The sequence below is a fragment of the Microtus pennsylvanicus genome, chromosome 4 (assembly GCF_037038515.1).
Source record: "Microtus pennsylvanicus isolate mMicPen1 chromosome 4, mMicPen1.hap1, whole genome shotgun sequence".
In the NCBI taxonomy this organism is placed as follows: Eukaryota; Metazoa; Chordata; class Mammalia; order Rodentia; family Cricetidae; genus Microtus; species Microtus pennsylvanicus.
The window spans coordinates 127,162,959-127,184,151 of NC_134582.1; the positions used below are offsets into that span (position 1 = coordinate 127,162,959).

General features: G+C 35.6%; 1 protein-coding gene across 8 annotated transcripts in view; it reads right to left on the minus strand.

Annotated features, from left to right (window-relative positions):
* Upf2 (UPF2 regulator of nonsense mediated mRNA decay) overlaps nt 1–21,193 on the minus strand; it is a 109,958-nt gene that overhangs the window by 47,587 nt on the left and 41,178 nt on the right. For all 8 annotated transcript variants that reach the window (XM_075970417.1, XM_075970420.1, XM_075970414.1 and 5 more), the window contains exons 9-10: nt 8,907–9,015; nt 1,790–1,903 (exon numbers count right to left, since the gene is read on the minus strand). In XM_075970417.1, the coding sequence (XP_075826532.1) occupies nt 1,790–1,903; nt 8,907–9,015 (223 nt within the window). The remainder of the gene's footprint in view (nt 1–1,789; nt 1,904–8,906; nt 9,016–21,193) is intronic.

A 21,193-nucleotide genomic window follows, 5' to 3' on the forward strand; every position in this document is an offset into this window, starting at 1 on the left:
TACTAATCCAGATGTAGACCTCTCAGCTCCTTCTTCAGTACCATGTCTCCCTGCACATTGCCATGCTTCCTGTCATGACGATAATGAACTAAACCTCTGAACTGTAAGACAGCAGCAATTAAATGCTTTCCTGCTGTGGGATAAAGCTTTCATACACTGTAAAGATTTGTCACTCATATTAGTTTAGTAAAACACTGATTGGCCAGGCAGGAAGTATAGGGGGGGTGACTACATTAGGAGAATTCTGGGAAGAAAGTCTGAGCTAGTCAGTTACCAGCCAGAATCAGAGGAAGCAAGATGAGAATGCCTCACTGAGAAAAGGTACCAAGTCCATGTGGCTCAACATAGACAAGAATTACAGGTTAATTTAATTTGTAAGAGATAATTACTATAAGCCTGAGTTAATAGGTCAAAATAGTTTATGATTAATATAAGCCTCTGTGTATTTCTTTCGACCGGGCAGGATGGAAACTTCTGTTTACATCTTCCTTTAAAAGAGTTGCCATGGTCATGGTGTTTCTTCACAGCAATAGAAACCCTAAGACAGGGTAAAGCAGCCTTCACATGTAAAGTATTTGTTGAAAATGACAGAAAACAAACACACAAATGCAAAACCCCAAAATGGTATGAAAGCTGGGCTTAGTGTCACATGCCTGTTATCTTAGTACCTTAGGAAAAAAGTAGTAAGCTTGAGAGACTCTCAAAAAAAGAAAACAAAAAGTTATGAGAAAATCCCTGCAGATTAATCTGTACGTATACTGTTGACTATTTTCTTAAAATAAATTCTTAGAAACAGAATTCTATGTCAGGAAACATGTACACTTCCTACATAGATTTATATAATTCAGATTACACAAAAATGAATTAATATATTTAAAGAGACTCTGGCATGGCTACCCGGCACTCTTAGCTGCCTGAGGTTTGCTTGAGATGTCTTCTGCTGTTAAACACTCTTTTGAGATTCCATAGGGAATATCTACAATAACTATTAGTATTTTTAAATTAAAAAAACATGCAGTTTAAGTAGAAAGTTTGTTTTAGGAAAAAATGAATTTTAGAAAAAAATAATTTAAAATGCAGGTTCATCAATTCTGCTCTAACTTTACCACATAAAATTAATGTTATTATTTGATTTCTAATTTAATTTCATTATGGACAAAAAACATAATTTGAAGTATTTCAGTAACCCCATGCACATCTGAAGATATTATCTTGGTGTCACATATAATGTCAATTAGATCAAAGTTTGATAAACTGTTCATCAAACTCTAACAGAACTCTTCCTATCATTACTGTGGTTACTTCTTCATATATTTTGAAGTTATGCTGTTAGATCGGTAATACTTTCTTGTTAAGAAACCTCTCCATAAATAAGAACGATTCTGTTCATTATGCTTTCTGCTTCACACTTTGAAAACAGTTTGGTGAGATCAGTTTTCCTGACTAGTATTTACAAAGTGTACTTTGTTTTTTTACTCTAGCCTATTTTGTTTATCTCTTTAGGACCATCCCTCCTGTAGATAGCAACAAATTATTTTAACTAAATATTGTACTTATATGGCTTTTACATGATATATTTTGTCCCTTTTATTTAATTACTAAAGTTTCTGAATTTCTATCTATCATTTTACCATTTCTTTTCTATTTTACTCATATTTAACAATATTCCTTTTTACTGCTCTTGACAAATGAACTTTGACTTAAGTTAATCAAATGTTTAATCATTTCATTTTATCTATAACATAAACAAAACTTAAAATTTTTCTATTAAAAATATTGCAGCACCTACCTTTAAACAATGCAGTGTATCATTTTTGGTGAACATCTTAAACTTGGTTAGTTCTCCAATAAAACGAACGGTTTTGTTCTTTGTTTCAATGTTGATCTGGTCCTTTTTTCGTACCTATAAAGTAAGACATTGCTTAGTAATTAACATTTTGAATACCTGTGATATGAACTACTTTAATATATTTTAATTCACTTCAAATATTTCAAATCAATTCGGAAAGATTTGTCTTCATATTACTTTAAGTTAAGGAAAAATTTGCCCACATTGTCCACACCAGTTCTGGGTAGTGCTTTGCAAAACTGCTCATGATCAAGTAATTTGGGGAACCAACACATTATTTTTTCTTAATAATTTTTCTTAAGGCTTAAAGAAGACCTCAAAATAACCCACTGAATTTAAATCAGTATTTCTCAAGTAATCTAAGCAATTTTATCAATTAACAGTATATCAGATTAATATTTTAAGAACACACTTTAGGAAATGCTGCTTTAAAAAATATAAATGCTAAAAGCTCATTTAAGTGAAAAATATTTTCAGATGTTGTTATACTATGTATATTACATATTTTGCATAACTCACTACAATGAAACATGCAATATATTCACTGTTGTTTTTATTACCAGAAATAATCATGTGTCAAAGTTCAAATCCTTTGCAAATTTGAGTTCTACTGATGCGTGCATTTAAAAGTAATAAAATGTAGTAAAATTTCATTAAAACAGTATAATATAGACACATTAAGAAAAGTGTAATTAGGTTTAGTTGTAGAATTATATTTTCATAAATCCAAATTGACAGTCTAGAAAATTATTATGTAAACAACGACTATGAGATAGTAGCATCTCCAATTAATTCAATGCTCTTTCCAGAATATTACCCACTTATTTTATCCAGAACATTTATAATGTTCAGGGAAAAATGATAGCTTTACTCTTCTGGTGCAGCAGGGTAGGGTGGAGAGACAGCAAAAGAGGGAGAAAGAAGGAGAAAGATCTAAGGGGAGGGGAGAGGCAGGAAGGGGAGCAGAGAAAAATGTAAAGCTCAATAAAAAATCAATTTAAAAAAAAGATCTTAGAAGTGTCAATGATTTGACCAGGGTAATCAAACACCAAGATTCAAATTTCCAAACTGTCAACTGAAATTTACTCAGCATAATATGATGGAATTCCAAGTTTATAAAAACAAGGGCTAATCTCATCAGCAGTCATATACTTCATGATCATTATTTTATTGAACTTTTATAAACCAGACAACTAAACAGTCAATGGAATTTGTTGACTTTCAGACATCTACTTTCTATAGCAAACAAAAATAAGTATTTAAAGTTTTAGTGATTTTTGTTTGATTGATCGATTGACTGACCAACTGAAACAGGGTCTTATTATATAGTCCTGGCTGACCTGAAGCATCCTATCTAGGCCAGGGTGTTTTAAACTTGCAATCCTCCTGTCTCTGTCTCATAGGTGATAGGATTATAGGTATGTGACACCATACTCAGTCTCTTTAGTGATGACTTTAAAATAAAACCATGTTTATTAAAACCCCAGAGCAAACTAGGAGGTCATTATTACTAAATCTAATCCGAAGTATCAACAAAAAGAATATCAAGCAAAAACAAAATCACAAACACTCCAGAAAACTTCATTTTAATCATATTATTTATAGATAAAAGGTATTGCTGTAATTAGAGACAAAGAGAAAACACAGCCAGAGCAGAACAAGCACATGTTCTCTCTCTGCAGCCCCACCAAGCCCTCCTAGTCATTCTGGAATATGTGACCTACTACAGTTAACCTCCTGTACTGTGGAGCATCTCCGCATTTCTCTGTAGCCCCACCAAGCCCTCCTAGTCATTCTGGAATATGTGACCTACTACAGTTAACCTCCTGTACTGTGGAGCATCTCCGCATTTCTCTGCAGCCCCACCAAGCCCTCCTAGTCATTCTGGAATATGTGACCTACTACAGTTAACCTCCTGTACTCTCGAGCATCTCCGCATTTCTCCCCATCTCCACCCCTTCCCAAATCTGGTAATCACTTTTTTTTTAATAAAAAATTATTTTCATTTTATGTGTATGTGCAAGTATACATGTTCGCCATGTGTGTGCCTGGTGCTGGTGCTTGTGAAGGCTGGGAAAGCATGTTGGATCCCTTAGAACTGGAGCTACAGGTGGCTGCAAATCACCATGTGGGTGCTGGCAACCAAACCTAGGTCCTTTACAAGAGGAGCCAGTACTCTTAACCACAGAGCCATCTCTCCTGCCCTAGAAATCACTATTTTACTTCTATTTCTATGAGATCTATTTTTTATTCCCTTCAAAACTATGAAAATTTAAAAGCAAAGATCAATTATCTCTATTCCTGATGTTCAGAAGAGAAGCTGAAACATGAAAAACTATAACTGGGGGTGAACCCCCATAAACTTATCATAACTCCTCATCCAGTATTCTTGACTATTATTTCTTCATGACTTATAATCATAGACATATCAAAAATTTATGCAAAACCACACTTGCTTTTAGCCAAAAAAAGAGAAGCAATACTTCTATAAAACTAAATACTGACCAACAATATGCATTTGTTCATATACTATCAGTTCAGTGATTACTACTGAATATAAGTAAGATGTTACTTATATTACCAATTAACCTTAACAAAAATGCTGCTTCCAATTCAATATTTAAAGATAGATAAAACTAAATTACTGTTAGTGTGCATCACCAAATAACCTCTTCAAATATGTCTACCCATAAATCTTTAAAACTATCTTAAACCTATCATTTACTATTCCCCTATATAAAAGAAACTGCTGGCCCTTCTAGAAGGGCTAAAAGATACTTGTCCAAGAAGTTATTTTTTCCCTGTATAATTTGTCCTTTTGACTCTATATTAACTTTATCCACTAATTCAATACACTTTTCTACAAATCTATTTTATGCTAACCTTGTAATCTGTTCTGAGTCTATGAATAAATAGATTTGCTGTAATGTACATATAATATTTCTTAATTTGGTCTCAAAAGGTGTACAGTCAATCTATAGGACAGGGAGTGAGGGTTGAAGATAAATTTGAAACTTTTACTCACACATTTTGCCTCAGTTTTCATTTATTTTTTTGTTCTACAGTGTAGATAAAATGTTATAATTGCAAATGTAAGTTTAAAATCATATACATATAGAATATACAGTTATATCACATAAACATATTTGTATTCCACTTATCTTGATCAACTGTTGTAGTTTGACTATGAATGTGTCTAGAAGCTTATATGTTGAACGTTGTTATGGAAAACTGGGAAGAAGGCCCTAAGTGGGAGAAGCAGATCACTAGGTGTGCCTTTGAATGCCACACCTGGTTGCTGCCCTCTTCTTCATTCTCTATTTCCCATTCACTCTGATATCCCAGCCACCATGATGCTCTCTCTCCCCAAACACATGGAGTCAAGCGAGATCATCAGTTCAACTCTCCAAGATGAACAAAATGTGCCCTTCCTCTATTAAGTTGTTTATGTGAGGTGTTCTGGTCAGTTGTGAAAAGCTAATGCACCAATAACGAATTTTAATTTAAAAAACTTAGACCATTTTTTAGAATGTCAGTGAGAATGATCTGCTTAAACAAAAGCTGCCCTCTCCTTCATTTAGGAAGGAGACTCTGAAAAGTCTGGAGGAAAAGAACACTAGAAACAAAATATTCCTCATAGTTGTACTATCCAAAGATAAGATTTTATAAAAAAAAACTATTTGTTAGTGACTATATCACTTTGGCACCATGATTAGAGTTGGGCTTTGAGATCATCAGTTTTTCCTAGTATAGTTCATGATGTAAACAAAGCTTTTTATTTTTTTCTTCAGAGCTGTTCAGTCTCTAATGATCTTGAAACATATTGCCGAACTGTTTTATCTAAATTCTTACCTGATTGAAGTATATAAGAATGTTGATTTCTCACTTCTATTAGCTTTATTGATCTGTCAAATTAGCAAATCCATTGTTTAACTAGAATTTCTTTGACTACATATAGTTTTACCAGCTTTACTTCTCAGCTGAGATTCTTAAGGGGGCAAATATGATCATATTGTGGCAATATATTGGACCTAGATAGAAGACAGAGACAGGGAAACCTGGTTAAAGAGCTATTGTCATAACTCAAGCTGTGGATTATGAAAGACAGTGATAGCGGGTTTGATGAGAAGTAGCTAGAAGTAGAGTGTTTCAGAATGCCATGACAAGAATTTGGTGAACATAGCTATGGGATATGAAAGAACCTTAACAGTTGAATACTGAATTTATGGGGAAAATACAGAAGTACATTAAATGAACAAAAATATAAAGATATTCTTAGAAGAAAATTATCAGTCTGTTTTGTGGATACAACTGGTTTCTAGAAGGACAAAAAAAAAATCGGTGTATGCACTGGATACACTCTAGCAAGATACACACATTTGGTGACATGAAGTTGTTGGGAAACAAACGTTAACAGAAGTCAAACAATTGTGTTCCCATTCAAAAAGCAGAACACACCTGGAATCCCAGCACTTGGAAGGTGGAATAAAGAGGATCAATTCAAAGCCAGCCTTGCTACACTTATGAGTTTGAAGCTGGCCCAAATTACATGAAATCCCGTCGCAAGCAAAATAGCAGTGCAAAAGAAGACTAAGGAATCCCAACAAATAAGCCTAGCTTAAAAAAAGATTAACAAGAATAAACAAAAGATCCTGGATAATGATATTTATATTAGGTACTATGCTATATATGGATTTTCTCATTTAATTAGGACAAATGCAGATTCAAAGAGCAAAATTACTATTATTAAATAGACCCGTTTATCACTTGAGTAACTAAATCTTGGTCACAATGTTTACATGGTGGAATCAGAATGATGTCTTCTAAAAAATCAGCAGAGTCCAGGGTTTAGAACCTACAAGGACATCAACTAATGGATGATCAGGAAATTTAGTGATCTCTATCAAGGATGTTGCTATGATGGTTTTAGGGAAAAAAAATTATACTCTTAAAAAAAAACAATAAAAAGGAAAACAAACGAACATGCCAAACAAACAAAAAAAGACCACTACACAGTGAATAGGAGGTCAGCCTGAGATAGTCCGTGTCTCAAAATAAGAAAATGAAATATGGATGTTGTAGGGTATACTGTGTTAACAGGATTGACACATATGGTTTTTGCAGCTGTTACTTTGTTTTCATTTGATAATAGTTGTACACTAAATACATTTAAAACCTAACAGAAGTTAAGAAAGAGTCTGAAGATTAGGAAGTTAGGAAGGAGAGATCCTGTGAGAGATGGAAAGTAACTTCAACTAACTTCTTTTCTACTCTGAGAACAGTGGGTCCCCAAGATTGCAGCAGTATAAATTATGCCAAAGCCTTCAAATTCTGCTTCAATCTTTAGGATAAGAGAGTATGCATGAATAGACTACTCTCAATTGTATGTTTTTCACTAATCATACTTAGTGCAACAGTTTAGGGCTTAATTTAGGGTTTGGTTGAGAGACTGATGCATATATTGACACAGAAGCTCCATATAAGTTAAGTGGCTTAACAGATCCTCATTGGTACAAGAAATGAATTACATCAGCAAGAATAAGACTTCTGCTTTATCTATTCCTGAAATAGCAGCATTTATCAAAGTGTGTTCTTTATGGGACATACACTCATACTCCTCTAGTACATTACACAGAGCACAATTACCCTCATGAAGTTTTGAGAAGTTTTATAACAAAACAAAACTGTTAGTTTTAATAAGCTCAGTGTGTCCCAAGTTCTCTAAACACAGAAACTCTACCAGGCTTAGTATTGTCTATGAAAATTTAAAACACACTTAAGCAAAACATGGCTCAGGAAAATCTTAATCACAAAGACAGCAACAAATAGACACTTACTACAAGAATTAGAGATCAATCTGTTCCTCATGAGATTTTCTTACTCTGCACTCTTCATTAGTCATTTTGCAAGTACACCATCATAATTTATATTTTTCTTTTTGCTTTTAAATTTGTCTTAGTTGTGAGTTATATTCTGAAGTTCTTGACTTCAGAAATTATCTGTTCTCTTGAGAACTCAACAATACTACTGATTTATAAATAGTGAATATAATAGAGTTTACTAAGCACAGCAAACAATAGTTTTACTGACATTCCAAACAACTTGCTGCAAAGTGTTGTAAACATAACTTTTCACTGGCTATGAACACCTGAACTTCAGTTGTTGCAAAGTCTACCAATGTCCACTTTCGGGCATTAGCAGCGTTGTTTTCACCCACCAACCCTGTATCTGAAGCTCTATCATATCACTTCCATAAAATGACTGGGTAACTAGAGCACAGACTAAAACAGTCTGTTCAGGTTTGCAGAACCTGAAAAGAAGGGATGCTGCCTGTTAAAATATCTCTGGTATTTAATGGAATATTGTTTAAAGAACTTAACACTATCCAAGATAAAAATTCTTAAGGCAAGAATCAATAAAACACAGGCAAGAGCAGAGTTCACTGATGACTCAGAATTTATGGAAGCTATTATACTTCCCACTTTTGGAACTCAACACCTAAAAAGTCCCCTTGGGACAGCATATCAAACTTTTCGTAGATAATTCTCTTTTTTTCTGGGGTCAACAAATAAGGACTGTGACTTGATACTGAAGAATGATTTTTAATTTGTAAAGAGAAAAAAAATACATATAATGGGAGGACAAAATAGTAACAACTCCCCTCCTACCTGGAGCAGCATTAACAACTTTAAGTGTTGTTAAGTACACTTACATTTTAAAGATTTAGAATTCCAGGCTAGAGAGATGACTCAGAGGTTAAGAGCATTGGCTGCTCTTCCAAACATCATGAGTTCGGTTCTCAGCAACCACAGGTGGCTCACAACCATCTATGATTGGATTTAGTGTCCTCTTCTGGTGTGCAGGCCTACATGCAGACAGAAAACTGTATACATAATAAATAAATCTTTCAAAAAAATTAGAATTCCATAAATTCTCAACTACTGTGCCACTATCAATTTCAAAAATACACTTATCGATAAAATTATAATGCTCATCCAAAGAATCCTCAACTTATTAGGATATATACATATCACAAAATAAATGCTTAAATACATACATGAAATCTGAAATCCCCCCTCAGCATGGAACAAAGATCCTCTGCTACATCAGACATGCAGGGATGCAATGTAGCAACCAATCTTGCATAAAATGGTAGCAAATCCAACCTGCAAAAGTTATATGTGATATGTGTAAAAAGAAAGACATACCAGAAATAATTCATTTTTAAAACTTAAAACTTTCTCAGATTTACTCACATAGTAAATAATTTTCAAAAAGCTAATCATTCAGACATGTCAATTTATTGCCATTATGGAGCTTCTGAATATTCAGTAAGCCTTGTAAAAGTGTATTAATAACCTGGCATTTTTTAGTCTATATTTTGGCCAGGTATATAATTCTCATATATGAAATGCTATGTGAAAAAAATGCATTCTGAAATGGCTTAAATTTTTAATTACATAATTACTCAGTAACAGAATATTTACAAATCTAAAGGCAACTTAAATATGGCAAGTCATAATTCTTTCAAAAAATAAATTCCTTCACTTATCTAGAAGTAAGTCATTTGGAAATACCAATTTCTGAAGAAAGCAAACAAGAACCAAAAAGTACCTAAGTTATTAACATAGTATCAAATGATGCAAATAAACTCTGTTCATCACAAAACCCATTCAGATCCTCATATAAGACCTCACTCTAGCCAGTGGCAGTATGTGGCACTCATGATGTCACCTCACTCCACTGACAGAGCACTCTTTCCTATCAAATGTGGACGCAGCTCCAGAATCCTGCTTATTTAATCCAATACTCCAGGCAATCACTGCTAACTGGAATCAACACACACACTACAATTTATTTTCCATTCCCATCACAGCCATTATCTTACACGACTTGATTATTTAGCTATTCAACACTCAGCAGATCACACAGGCTGGAGACGAGAAATGGTTACACCTGCAGCAGTAGAACCACCAGGGCAGAGGCAGGGAAGCTAAACCCCACAAAGAGTATTTGAAACCATGACGACAGCTGGAAGCTCTTAGAAGACAAACAAGTAATCTTACAGTTCCTAATTAACTATATCCAAACACATCCCTGCATTACTAACTAGTGTAGGAAAATAGGTCATTACTACTAAAAGGATACCTGTCATAGCAGGCTACAAATTAGACTTGGAATTAGAATTAGATTGATGCTGAGACAAGGAAGGTAAAGGAGATAAGGGGTTAGGGGAAGAAAAGGTAAATTCATGGCTAAAATCTTAAAAACTTGGTTTTCTTCTTTGACTTCTATAACTTCTTTTAAAAGTTTTAACATTTTCTTTTTTATTTCTTGGATTTTTGAGACAGGGTTTCTCCGTAGCTTTTGGTTCCTGTCCTGGAACTAGCTCTTGTAGACCAGGCTGGCCTCGAACTCACAGAGATCTGCCTGCCTCTGCCTCCCGAGTGCTGGGATTAAAGGCGTGCGCCACCACCGCCCGGCCAAGATTTTCTTTTTAAACAAAACCTTTTCATGAGTGATTGAATGTCCCTTAGCATCAAAATTTCTACCATTATAAAAAGGAAAGAAGACTGCCTATTCTTAAGTTGAGCAAATATTTTTTATAAATGCAAACACCAAAACTTGAAAGTCAGAGAGATGGCTTAGTGGGTTAATAAGGTAGCTGCTGCCAAACCAGGGGACCCGAACCAACCTACGGGACCCACAAAGTGGAAGGAAGGAACCAACTTCTTCATGCTGTTCTCTAGCCTTCACACACCACTGCACATTTAAACGAGTGTTGTACTTTTTTTGTTTTGTTTTGAGACAGAGTTACTCTGTTTAACTTTAGAGCCTGGCCTGGAATTCACTCTGTAGACCAGGTTGGTCTTGAACTCTCAGAGATCTGCCTGCCTCTCCCTGTCGAGTGCTGGGATTAAAGATGTGTGCCACCACCACCTGGCGCTAATTTAAATTTTTACAAAAGATTTATTTATGTATTATGTTTATAGTGTTCTGCTTGCATGTATGCCTGCAGTCCAAAAGAGGGCACCATATGGATCTCTCCAGTCCTAGTTTAAATGATTTTAAAGAAAACTTAAAAGTTAAAAAAAATTACTAATGTAGTAGAAATAGTCCCAATCCTAATATATATACATATATTATTCAACGTGTTAATAATAATCTATGAAATGGTTATTATAGTCAGCACTTCAGAAATAACAAGACAGATGGAAAAGATTGTGTTTGCTATCTACTCATATCTTAAATTTTAAAAATTTATTTTTGTTTTTTGAGACAGGGTTTCTCTGTATAGTCCTGGCCGTCCTGGAACTCACTCTGTAGACTAGACTGGCCTCGAACTCAGAGATTCATCTGCCTCTGCCTCCCAAGTGCTCATTGCCCAGGTTAAAAAAAAATCATTATTTTTAAAAGCAAGATTTAAAAGTGTTTTGAACTCTAACATTTAAAAAATAAAACTTTAGATATTTATTTAAAACATTTTTAAAGGTTTATATGTTGAAAGTTATACATCTAATATATAAAATGGACATGATTTGGGCCACATTACTCCTGTAAGATTTGCTGGGTATTGCTAGTGTTTTTAAATAAAGAAAAAAATCCTGGAGGGCTGGAGAGATCACTCTGTAGTTAAGAGTGCTTACTCTTCTTGCAAAAGACCCAGGTTTGATTCCTAGCACCCACATAGTGGTTCACAATCATCTGTAACTCTAGTTCCAATGGATCTAACTCTCCCTTCTGACTTCCAAAGGCTCATGCACAGAAAGTCTACACACACACACATACACACACAAACACACACATACACACTCCATTTCTCAGAACTCTACTCCTATAAAATGGATAGTTTATACTAAATTTTACAGTGCTGTATATTCAGTTCTGTGTCCATCCATTACTCTACAAAATAAATTCTTACACTGTATGTAAGATAGTAAATTACGCTGGGTGATAGTGGCGCACGCCTTTAATCTCAGCACTTGGGAGGTGAAGGCACAGGCAGGCGGATCTCTGTAAGTTCAAGACCAGTCTGGTCTACAAGGGCTAATTCCAGGACAGGCTCCAAAGCTACAGAGAAACCCTGTCTCAAAAAAAAAAAAGAAAGAAAGAAAGAAAGAAAGAAAGAAAGAAAGAAAGAAAGAAAGAAAGAAAGAAAGAAAGAAAAGGAAAGAAAAAAGTAAAGAAGAAAGTTACTTGCTCACTGCCAGTTATGGTAACTGTAGTGTACATTAGTCAACTGTTACGTGCTGTTATCTTATTGAAAGCAGACATCTACCCCTGACTCAAGCAGGTTTACTTCAAGTATCCTCCAAAACTCTCTGTTGTGAGGCAGGCTGCCCCTCTTGGCTCAATAATAGGGAGAGGAAAAACACCAGGCAGCAAAGTACATTAAATAAAACATTGTCCCCTGAGAACAGATAGAACAAATATTATTTCTAATAGAGGTTACAATTCTGTATCCCATATTATAAAAAACGTTTGCAGTAGGCCAGGAGTGATGGTGGCACAGGCCTTTAATCGAAGCACTTAGGAGGCAGAGACAGGCAGATCTCAGACACTTGGGAGGCACAGTAAAACCCTGACTCCAAACAAACCAAAATCCTGTAGTGGGAACAGCAGCTATAAACTGAGCAATGGGAAACTTATCCAAGGAAGTGACAATTTAATAGGAAACTCCAAATAACTGCCAGTTTCTCCTATTCGTTCCCAACGTGATGACATTATCTGTTGCTATTTGATCTTTTACTTAAAAGCCTTATCTAAGGGAATAGTCTGCTCCATCTGAGACTCTTCATCAGGAACTGACTGCCTCCGCTGGACTTCTCTGGTAATTCTGCTAAATGTTTTTGGCCTCAACATGATGTGGCCTTTGTTTACTCTTTCAGTGAGGCTACTCCAGGTGTCTCTGCCTGATTTGATGACATTTTGCTATCTATCTGCTATTTCTACAAATCTACCACTTGCTAGTCATTCTTTTATTTTGTCTTATAAACTTATTGAAAATAGAAAGCATGGCTATCATAAATCATTCTCAGGATGACACAGAACACTTAAGAATGCTCTGTCCTTCCTTCCTAAGAATAAATACAAGCCTAAAAGGGCTAAAATGAAAAACATAACATCAACCATTTTTAAGTTATTGTGAGGTTAGTTTTTCTTTTTTCTTTTTTGGTTTGGTTTTGGTTTTTCAAAACAGGATTTCTCTGTAGCTTTGGAGCCTGTCCTGGAACTATGTCTCATAGACTAGGCTGGATGAACTCACAGAGATCCACCTGCCTCTGCCTCCGGAGTGCTGGGACTAAAGTCGTGTTGTTTGTGTTTTTTTGAGACAAGAGTTTCTCTGTGTAACAGTACTGACTATCCTGGAACTTGCTTTGTAGACCGTGCTGGCCTCAAACTCAGAACAATCTGCCTTCCTCTCCCTCCCAAGTGCTGGGATTAAAGGTGTGCGCCACCACTGCCTGGCAAAAAGATATTTTAATTAATTTATAGATCACATTTCCTTTTTTCCCTTTCTCTCCCCTCCTTCCTTCCCTCTGTCCTTTTTCCTCCCTCTCTCATTCGTCCACAACAGGGATTTGAATCTAGGACCTCATTCATACTGGGCAAACAACCTGCCTTTACCTTACGTCTTGAGACAAGGTCTTAATAAGTTGCTAGGCCTGTCCAAACTCTCTCACAGCCAGGTGGACCCTGAAGTTGAGATTCTTTTGCTTCATTCAGTTTCTGGAATATTGAGGATTGTAGCCCCACCATGCCACTAAGCCTGGCAAAAAATATATTTCTGCATTGCAATACAATGCAATAAAATCTAAAAGTGAGACAGAATCTAGTAGTCACAAGCACAGCCCATCTCACAGTTCTTGTAATTTGAATCTTCTAAAAAGTACATGGGAAATAACTTAGATCCTTCTTTTCAAAGCCAAATTCTATAATCTTCTGATAGTGGTAATTACTTTTAACTGTTAATAGTGAATGACTTAAAAACAACTCTTTTTCCAGGTGGTGGCGACACACACCTTTAATCCCAGAGTCAGGCGGATCTCTGTGAGTTCAAGATCAGCACGGTCTAAAGAGGGAGTCCCAGTACAGCCAAAGCTACAGAGAGAAACCGTGTCTCAAAAAACTGAAATTAAAACCACAACCACAAAACAAACAAGAAAAAAAACTGGAGGGGGCTCAGAGTTGCAGAGAATTTTCTTAGCCTGTGTAAGACCCCGGATTTGATTCCCAACACTACAAAGCAACAACAACAAATTTTTCAGCATGGGAAATAGTAAACTAGGGGTTGACAAGATGACTTAGTGGAAAAAAGGAACTTGTCACCAAGTCTGACAACTTAGGTTTGATCCCAGGGACCCAGGTAGAAAAAGGCACAAAACTCTCAGAAGCTGGTCCTATACCTTCACACATATGCTGTGATGCTGTGGTCTACCTGGACCACACACACACACACAATTACAAAATAATACTAATATGATTCAAAAATTGCAAAATATAATAAAGACTGGGATCATTTTCTCTGAAATCCAGAACCAAGTTCTTTTTCAGTTTGTTCAGTTTTCTTTTATAGTCCTGACATTCTAAATAAAACAGTGCCACCAAGTGGTATAACATACCAATAGAAAAAGCAAAACCAAACCAAACCAAAATCTCTGATTCTTTAAGTTTTAAATTTAATGAGGAAGGAAATCTAATTTGAAAATCTCACAAAAAATATCAAAAAGCCAGCTGGACCTTTAATCCCAGCACTTGTGAGGTAGAGGCAAGTGGATCTCTGGTCTACACAGTTGGTTCGAGAACAGACAGGACTACAGAAAAAGCCTATCAAACTAGACAAAACAAAACACCTCCTCCAGAATCAGGTGTAAATCTTAAATGTGAAGAGCACTGTGTTTACATCACTGAGGATATTCTTCACATCTACCTCTTAATACTTATAACTCTATGTGAACTTAAAGTCATTAAAAGAAACACAGTACGGCAGTAATTAAAACAAGGAAAAAGATTTTTAAAGTACTTTCCCAGATTCTAACTTTAAACTCAAAATCTAGCTTAGGTAAATGGCCTTTAGGATGATGAAAATTTTGCATAACCTAATCTGGGTGGTACACACAGTATATTTAAAGATTAAATATTTCATGTAAAGTTTCAATTCCTTCTATGTGTTGTGGCTATTACAAATTAACTATAAAATGACATACAAATATCTAAGAAAATTTATAGGCTTCATTTCTGAAGAGTCCTTCAAATTAATAAATTAACAGATAAAACAACAGCCTTTAGACACGCTTTCACTTACATCTGACAAACAAAACTGAAAGTCAAATCCTGTTTCAGCTCACACCTTTAATAATTGTAATGCCAGAGAGTGGTGGTGCATGCCTTTAATTCCAGCACTCACCACCCTGGTCTACAGAGCTAGTAGAAACCCTGTGTAGAAAAACAAAACAAAAGACAAAAAGAAAAGAAAAAGAAAGAAAAGAATTGCAAAAGATGGGGCACTGTTGACACACACCTTTAATTCCAGCACTTGTGAAGCAGAGGCAGACAGATCTGAGTTCAAGGCCAGCCTGATCTACAAATTGTAAGAAATGAACTATATCAAACTTAAAATCTTTTGGTCTTACACATTACACCAGGAAAATACAAAGACAACTCAGAAAACAATAACAATACTCCAAACTGTAAACTAAGCATCTGAGGAGGGGAAGGTACTCAGAATACCTTTCAAGTGAGTTCAAGCCAACTATCTATGATCCAGATAGCTCAAAGAGTAACATTTTACCCCCAACACTTCTTAGCCCAAAACAGTATAACCTATTTATACTAAACTCTACTCTCTTGTGTTCTTCTCTCCTCCTCCCCTCCTCCCATCTACCCACCTTTGAGGGCTACCAATTAGTTATCTTTCTTATTTAAGGGATAAAGAAAGTTTCTGAATTAATGGGAATGAAGAGACTGAAGATAAAATGACAGGAGACTGTTGGGTGATTTTAATTCTAGCACCACTAGGGACCAAAACATCTTCTTCAGAGACAAGCCAAATTGTACAAGTATCATAAAAAGATGCAGAATTTCTAGAAAACATTAAGTCACCATATTACAAAACTACAGAATAGCTACAGCCACACTCAAAGGCCAAGACATATATGAAATTAACAAAAAAGAAACAAATGAAATAACCCCAAAGAAGGGAATGAGTAAAAATAAAAGTCAAAATTATTAATAGTAAAATAGGATTAATGATAAATCTAAAAGTTTTGGTAGGAAAAACAAAGCAAAACCGAAAAGATACTAGTTAATGTAAATAAGAGAAAAAGGAAGTGCAAATATAGCTGTCAGTAACAGAAAAAAGCTGAAAAGCCCAAAATGGTTAAATATGGGACACTCATGAAGCCTTATAAAAAACAACAAGGGAGACCTTTTCATACCGATGAAAGATATATACATAAGAGGTAGCTGTCTGTGTAAAAAGGAAGAAGACTCTAAACTTCTATTTTCTTGTACATGAAAAAGAAACCCGAGAAAGATATATCTGAGAATAAAGACAATGGTTTTCCACTAGCAGACATGAAAGCTGAATAAATAGGGAGATGAGGGATTCTTTTTACTACTAAAAGATGTCTTAGACTTCTGGTATTGAGAACACAAGGTAGGTGTGTGTGTGTGTGTGTGTGTGTGTGTGTGTGTAGATTTTTGGAGACAAGGTTTCTCTGTGTGACAGCCTTGGCTGTCCTGGAGTTTGCTTTGTAAACTAGGCTGGCCTCGAACTCACAGATCCTCCTGCCTCTCTGCCTCTGCCTCTTACATGCTGATTATTTCCACAGTTTAGTTACAGTACAGTCAGCAAGTCAACAATTGTAATATGATGTACTTGATTTCTTCCTTAAAGAACACCGCATTTACTTTATGCAAAGGAACGAAGGACAGCTGTTCAGCAAGACAGCTACTGTGATATGACTTAAAGTTGAGTCATCATTCCCAATAAAAAACAAAGGAATCCCACACAGTAGAAAGCATTCCACTCTGGAGTGGGGAAAACAAAGGTATTCCACTTGGTCACTCTATACATACAGAGATTTTAAAAGAGAATAAAAGAGAATTAATATTGAGCCCGTTTTTTTGTTGTTGTTGTTTATTTGTTTGATTTTTGGAGACAGGGTTTCTCTGTGTTGCTTTGGAGCCTGTCTTGGAACTAGCTCTTGTAGACCAGGCTGGCCTTGAACTCACAGAAATCCGCCTACCTCTGCCCCCGAGTGCTGGGATTAAAGGCATGCGCTGCCACCACCTGGCGCATAACCTATACCCAAAACCTCTCAAAAAAAAAAAAATAGTTGAATCTGGTCTAGAGAGATGGCTCAGTGGTTGAGAGCACTGGCTGCTCTTCCAAAGGTCCTGAGTTCTATTCCCAGCAACCAACCTTCAGGCCTGCAGGCATATGTGCAGGCAGAATACTATATACATAGTAAATAAACAAATCTTTAAAAAAAAAAAGGTTGAATCTATAAACTTCATTTTAAAAAGGAGAGAGAGCATTAACATTAAACAAGTCACATAATCTTTATCAACTTCTGCATATCAAACATTGTGTTAAGTACTAGGGATAACAACAAATATGACTACCTTCCTGCAGTTTACTGTATACAAAACAAAGGGATTTTGCTATGGTTTGAAACCATGATTTTTCTAGTCTCTATACACTGACTGCTACTATCAGAAACACTTTAGATTTGTTTTCCTCACCCATCCTTCGTATAGCTAACTCCTTGGTATGCCTATTAAACAACCCTTGGTTTCATATAGTCTTCTCTAGTTGCCCTAGACTAAATCTCCAAATTCCACTTGCTCTGTATTTCAAAGTATGTCATGTTTTTCTTTCTCTTCTTGATAATGGAACTTGGAATTATTAACCTGTTTTCTCTCCAAATATTAAGCTATACATAAATACAAAAACAAAATCAACCTGTTGTTATCTTCTGGAATAATCACAGCATACAGCTGACCATTATTTAGTGATTAGATTTTAGGACATACTTTCATCTTTCAATGTTTAAGTAACCAACTCAAATTATCATATCAAACATTTACGGTAATAATAGACATCTACTTCTCAGGGTTTTAAGATGTTACATAATTTTAAGAAAATTGAGACAGGAGCTCATCTCTCTTACGTTGGCCTGGAACACTGTATTTATCTGAGGATGATCTTGAACTTCTGCTCTTCCAGGCTGTATCTCCCAAGGGCTGGGCTTACAAGTTTGTACCACCATGCCCAGTTTAAATGCATCCTTTTTCTTTCCTCTAAACCAGTAATTTTCAACCTTCCTAATGCTGTGACCCTTTAACACAGTTCTTCATAGTATGGTGACCCCTCCCCCAACCATAAAATTATTTTGTTGCCACTACATAACTGTAATTTTGCTACTGCTATGAATTGTAATGCAAATATCTGTTTTCCAGTGGTCTTAGGCAACTCTTGTAAATGGGATGTTCAACCCCCAAAAGGGTCAAGGACCACAGACTGAGAACCACTGCTCTAAACTTGTAAAATCCTACTATTTTCAAGTCTGTGTATCTAGCAGAATCGAACTATTACAACCTTCTATTTATGAATTATACAGATAAATTTAGTTCTAAAAGAACAAATAAAAGAACTTGGTGAAGTGCCTACTGCACAAACACGAGGACCCGAGTTTCACCCTCAGCCCTCATATAAACAAGGGAGTGAGTACTTTGGCATGCACCTATAATCCCAGCACTAAGGAGGAAGGAGACAGCAGGATTTGGGAACTCACTAGTCAGTCACCCTTGTAGAATCTGAGCTCAGGATTGAGTGAGAAAACCTATCTAGAAAGAAAGAGAGAGAGAGAGAGAGAGAGAGAGAGAGAGAGAGAGGAAGAGGAGGAGGAGGAGAAGAAGAAGAAAAAGAAGAAGAAGAGGAGGAGGAGAATCAATTTATTATGCAAACTGATTTATTGTTATAAAATAAGAATAGATAATTTTTGATACATGTCTTTATTTGAATGAAAAAACATAAAAGTAAAACATTCCTTGATAATGTAAAAATCACTGAAAAAAAAAAATTAGGCCAAATGGGCTAGCAAGACAACTTCATAGCACCTGCCAACAAGCCTGATAATCTGAGTTCAAACCCAGGACCTACATAGTAGAAGGAGAAAACCAACTCTCTTTGATTGTCTACTGACTACCACATGCACACTGTACCAAGCATGTGCATGTGCCTACATAACCAAACACAAAATAGATCCATAAAATGTATATGTGTATATATACAGATATATAATCTATATGCATATAATACAAGATATTGGAGAAAAACTGCTGAATTTTCATCAATTCAAGGTGTATATATTATCCCTATTTTCATCAATATAAAAACAGAACAGATTAAATCCTTAATGTTGACAGCATTTTTCTCTTGTACATAAGTTAATGGTACACATTAACTGGTAGCACCTTAAATTTGATAAAGTATACAATTTCATATTTTTAATATATTTATTTTTATTTTATATGCATTGGTGTTTTGTCTGAATGTATGTCTGTGTGACGGTGTCAGAAACCCTAAAACTGGAATTACAGACAGTCCTGAGCCATCCTGAGATGGGTGCTGAGAATTGAACCTAGGTCTTCTTGAAGAGCAACTAGTGCTCTTAACCACTGACCCACCCATCTTTCCAGCCGTTGCCCCTCATTTAATATATAATAATATAATGGATAAATCAACATAAAGTCATCTTTCTAAAGTATATTATTAATCACTATCTCACTGTACTAGTATTCCTTATTCCTCCACCTATTAAAATAAAAAAAATATGCTCAAATTAACAGTGCTGAGAAAAGAAAAAGAAAAAGAAGGGCTAGAGAGTTACCTCAGAGGCTAAGAGCACTGGCTATTCTTTCAAACGATCTGGGGTTGATTACTAGCACCCATCCATGACAGCTCACCACCATCTCTAACTCCAGTTCCAGGGAATCCAATACCTCTTCTATGTCTATGGGTACCAGGCATACAGATGGCACAGACATTCATGCAAGCAGAATACCCATAACCCATAACAAAAGAAAGTAAATAATTTTTAAGATAAAGGAAAAGGCTAAGTAAGGATTTGGTTTCACTGAGAAATTTTAGCAGTACTAGAGTAACCCTAGTCTCTATGTATCAATGTATCATAAAATCTTCAATAAAATCCTTATCTTTGGAGGCAAGAAACAATCTTAGTTACATTGTAAACTAAGTAGTTAATCATGGCAGTTAACAAACTTCTTTAGATTAATTTACTCTATTTAACATGCATGGGTATTTTGCCTACATGCATGTATTATGTACGACATGTGTGCCTAGTGCCCACCAATGTCATGGCAGAGTCAAGCATTAGATTAAATCCCCTGGAATTGGTGTTTCATTTATAAACCATGATGTCGGTGCAGGGAATCAGACCTTGATTCTCCTGGAGAACAAGTCCTTCTAACCACTGAATCATCTCTAGCCCTAACACACTTCTTAACCAGAAACAGTGGTCACACCCATAAACCTTCTGTTCAGAAGTTTAAAGCAGGAGAAACTCAAATTTGAAGTAGACTGGATCATATAAGAGTTCCAGACCAGCATCAATAAGATCTTGTCTCATAAGAGAAAAAAAAAATAATCTAGTAACAGAAATGGACCTCCTTTAGATCTAGGAAATGGTCTGAAAAGATCTGAAGGATATAGATAGATTTTCATTTAGCTGACAGAGCATCAAAATTATCTCTGTGTTATGTAACTGGGTATCTTGAGTTACCACTATCATTACTGTAGCCTTCAATTTTACTGAGTGAAATCTCTAGGCAGATTTATCTCTTCCCTAACATTAAAATTCAAACAACTTGAAAATTTCCATTTAAGCTTAAGAATTAAATATACTAAATTACTCTCATATCTATACAAAATATAAATCCTTCTCAAAAAACCTATATAATAAACTAACCAACTGCTTCTAGCATTACTGGGTTTATTATTTCGGGTTTGTTTTTTGTTTTGCTTGTTTCTGTTTTAAGAGAGGACCTCTCTATCTCTACATAGCCCTGGCTATCCTGGAATTCACTACATAGACCAGGCTATTGTTAAACTGAACTTCCTGCCTCTGCCTCCTCACAGAGGTTTGCCTGCCTCTGTCAAATAATTTTTGCTGAAATCAAAGGTGTATACCACCACACCTGGTTTGTTTCATTTTGGGGGTTTTGTTTTAAGACAGGATCGTACTATGTAGCCTTGGTTGGCGTGCAGCTCACTATACAAACAAGGATGGCCATGAACTCATAGAGACCTACCTG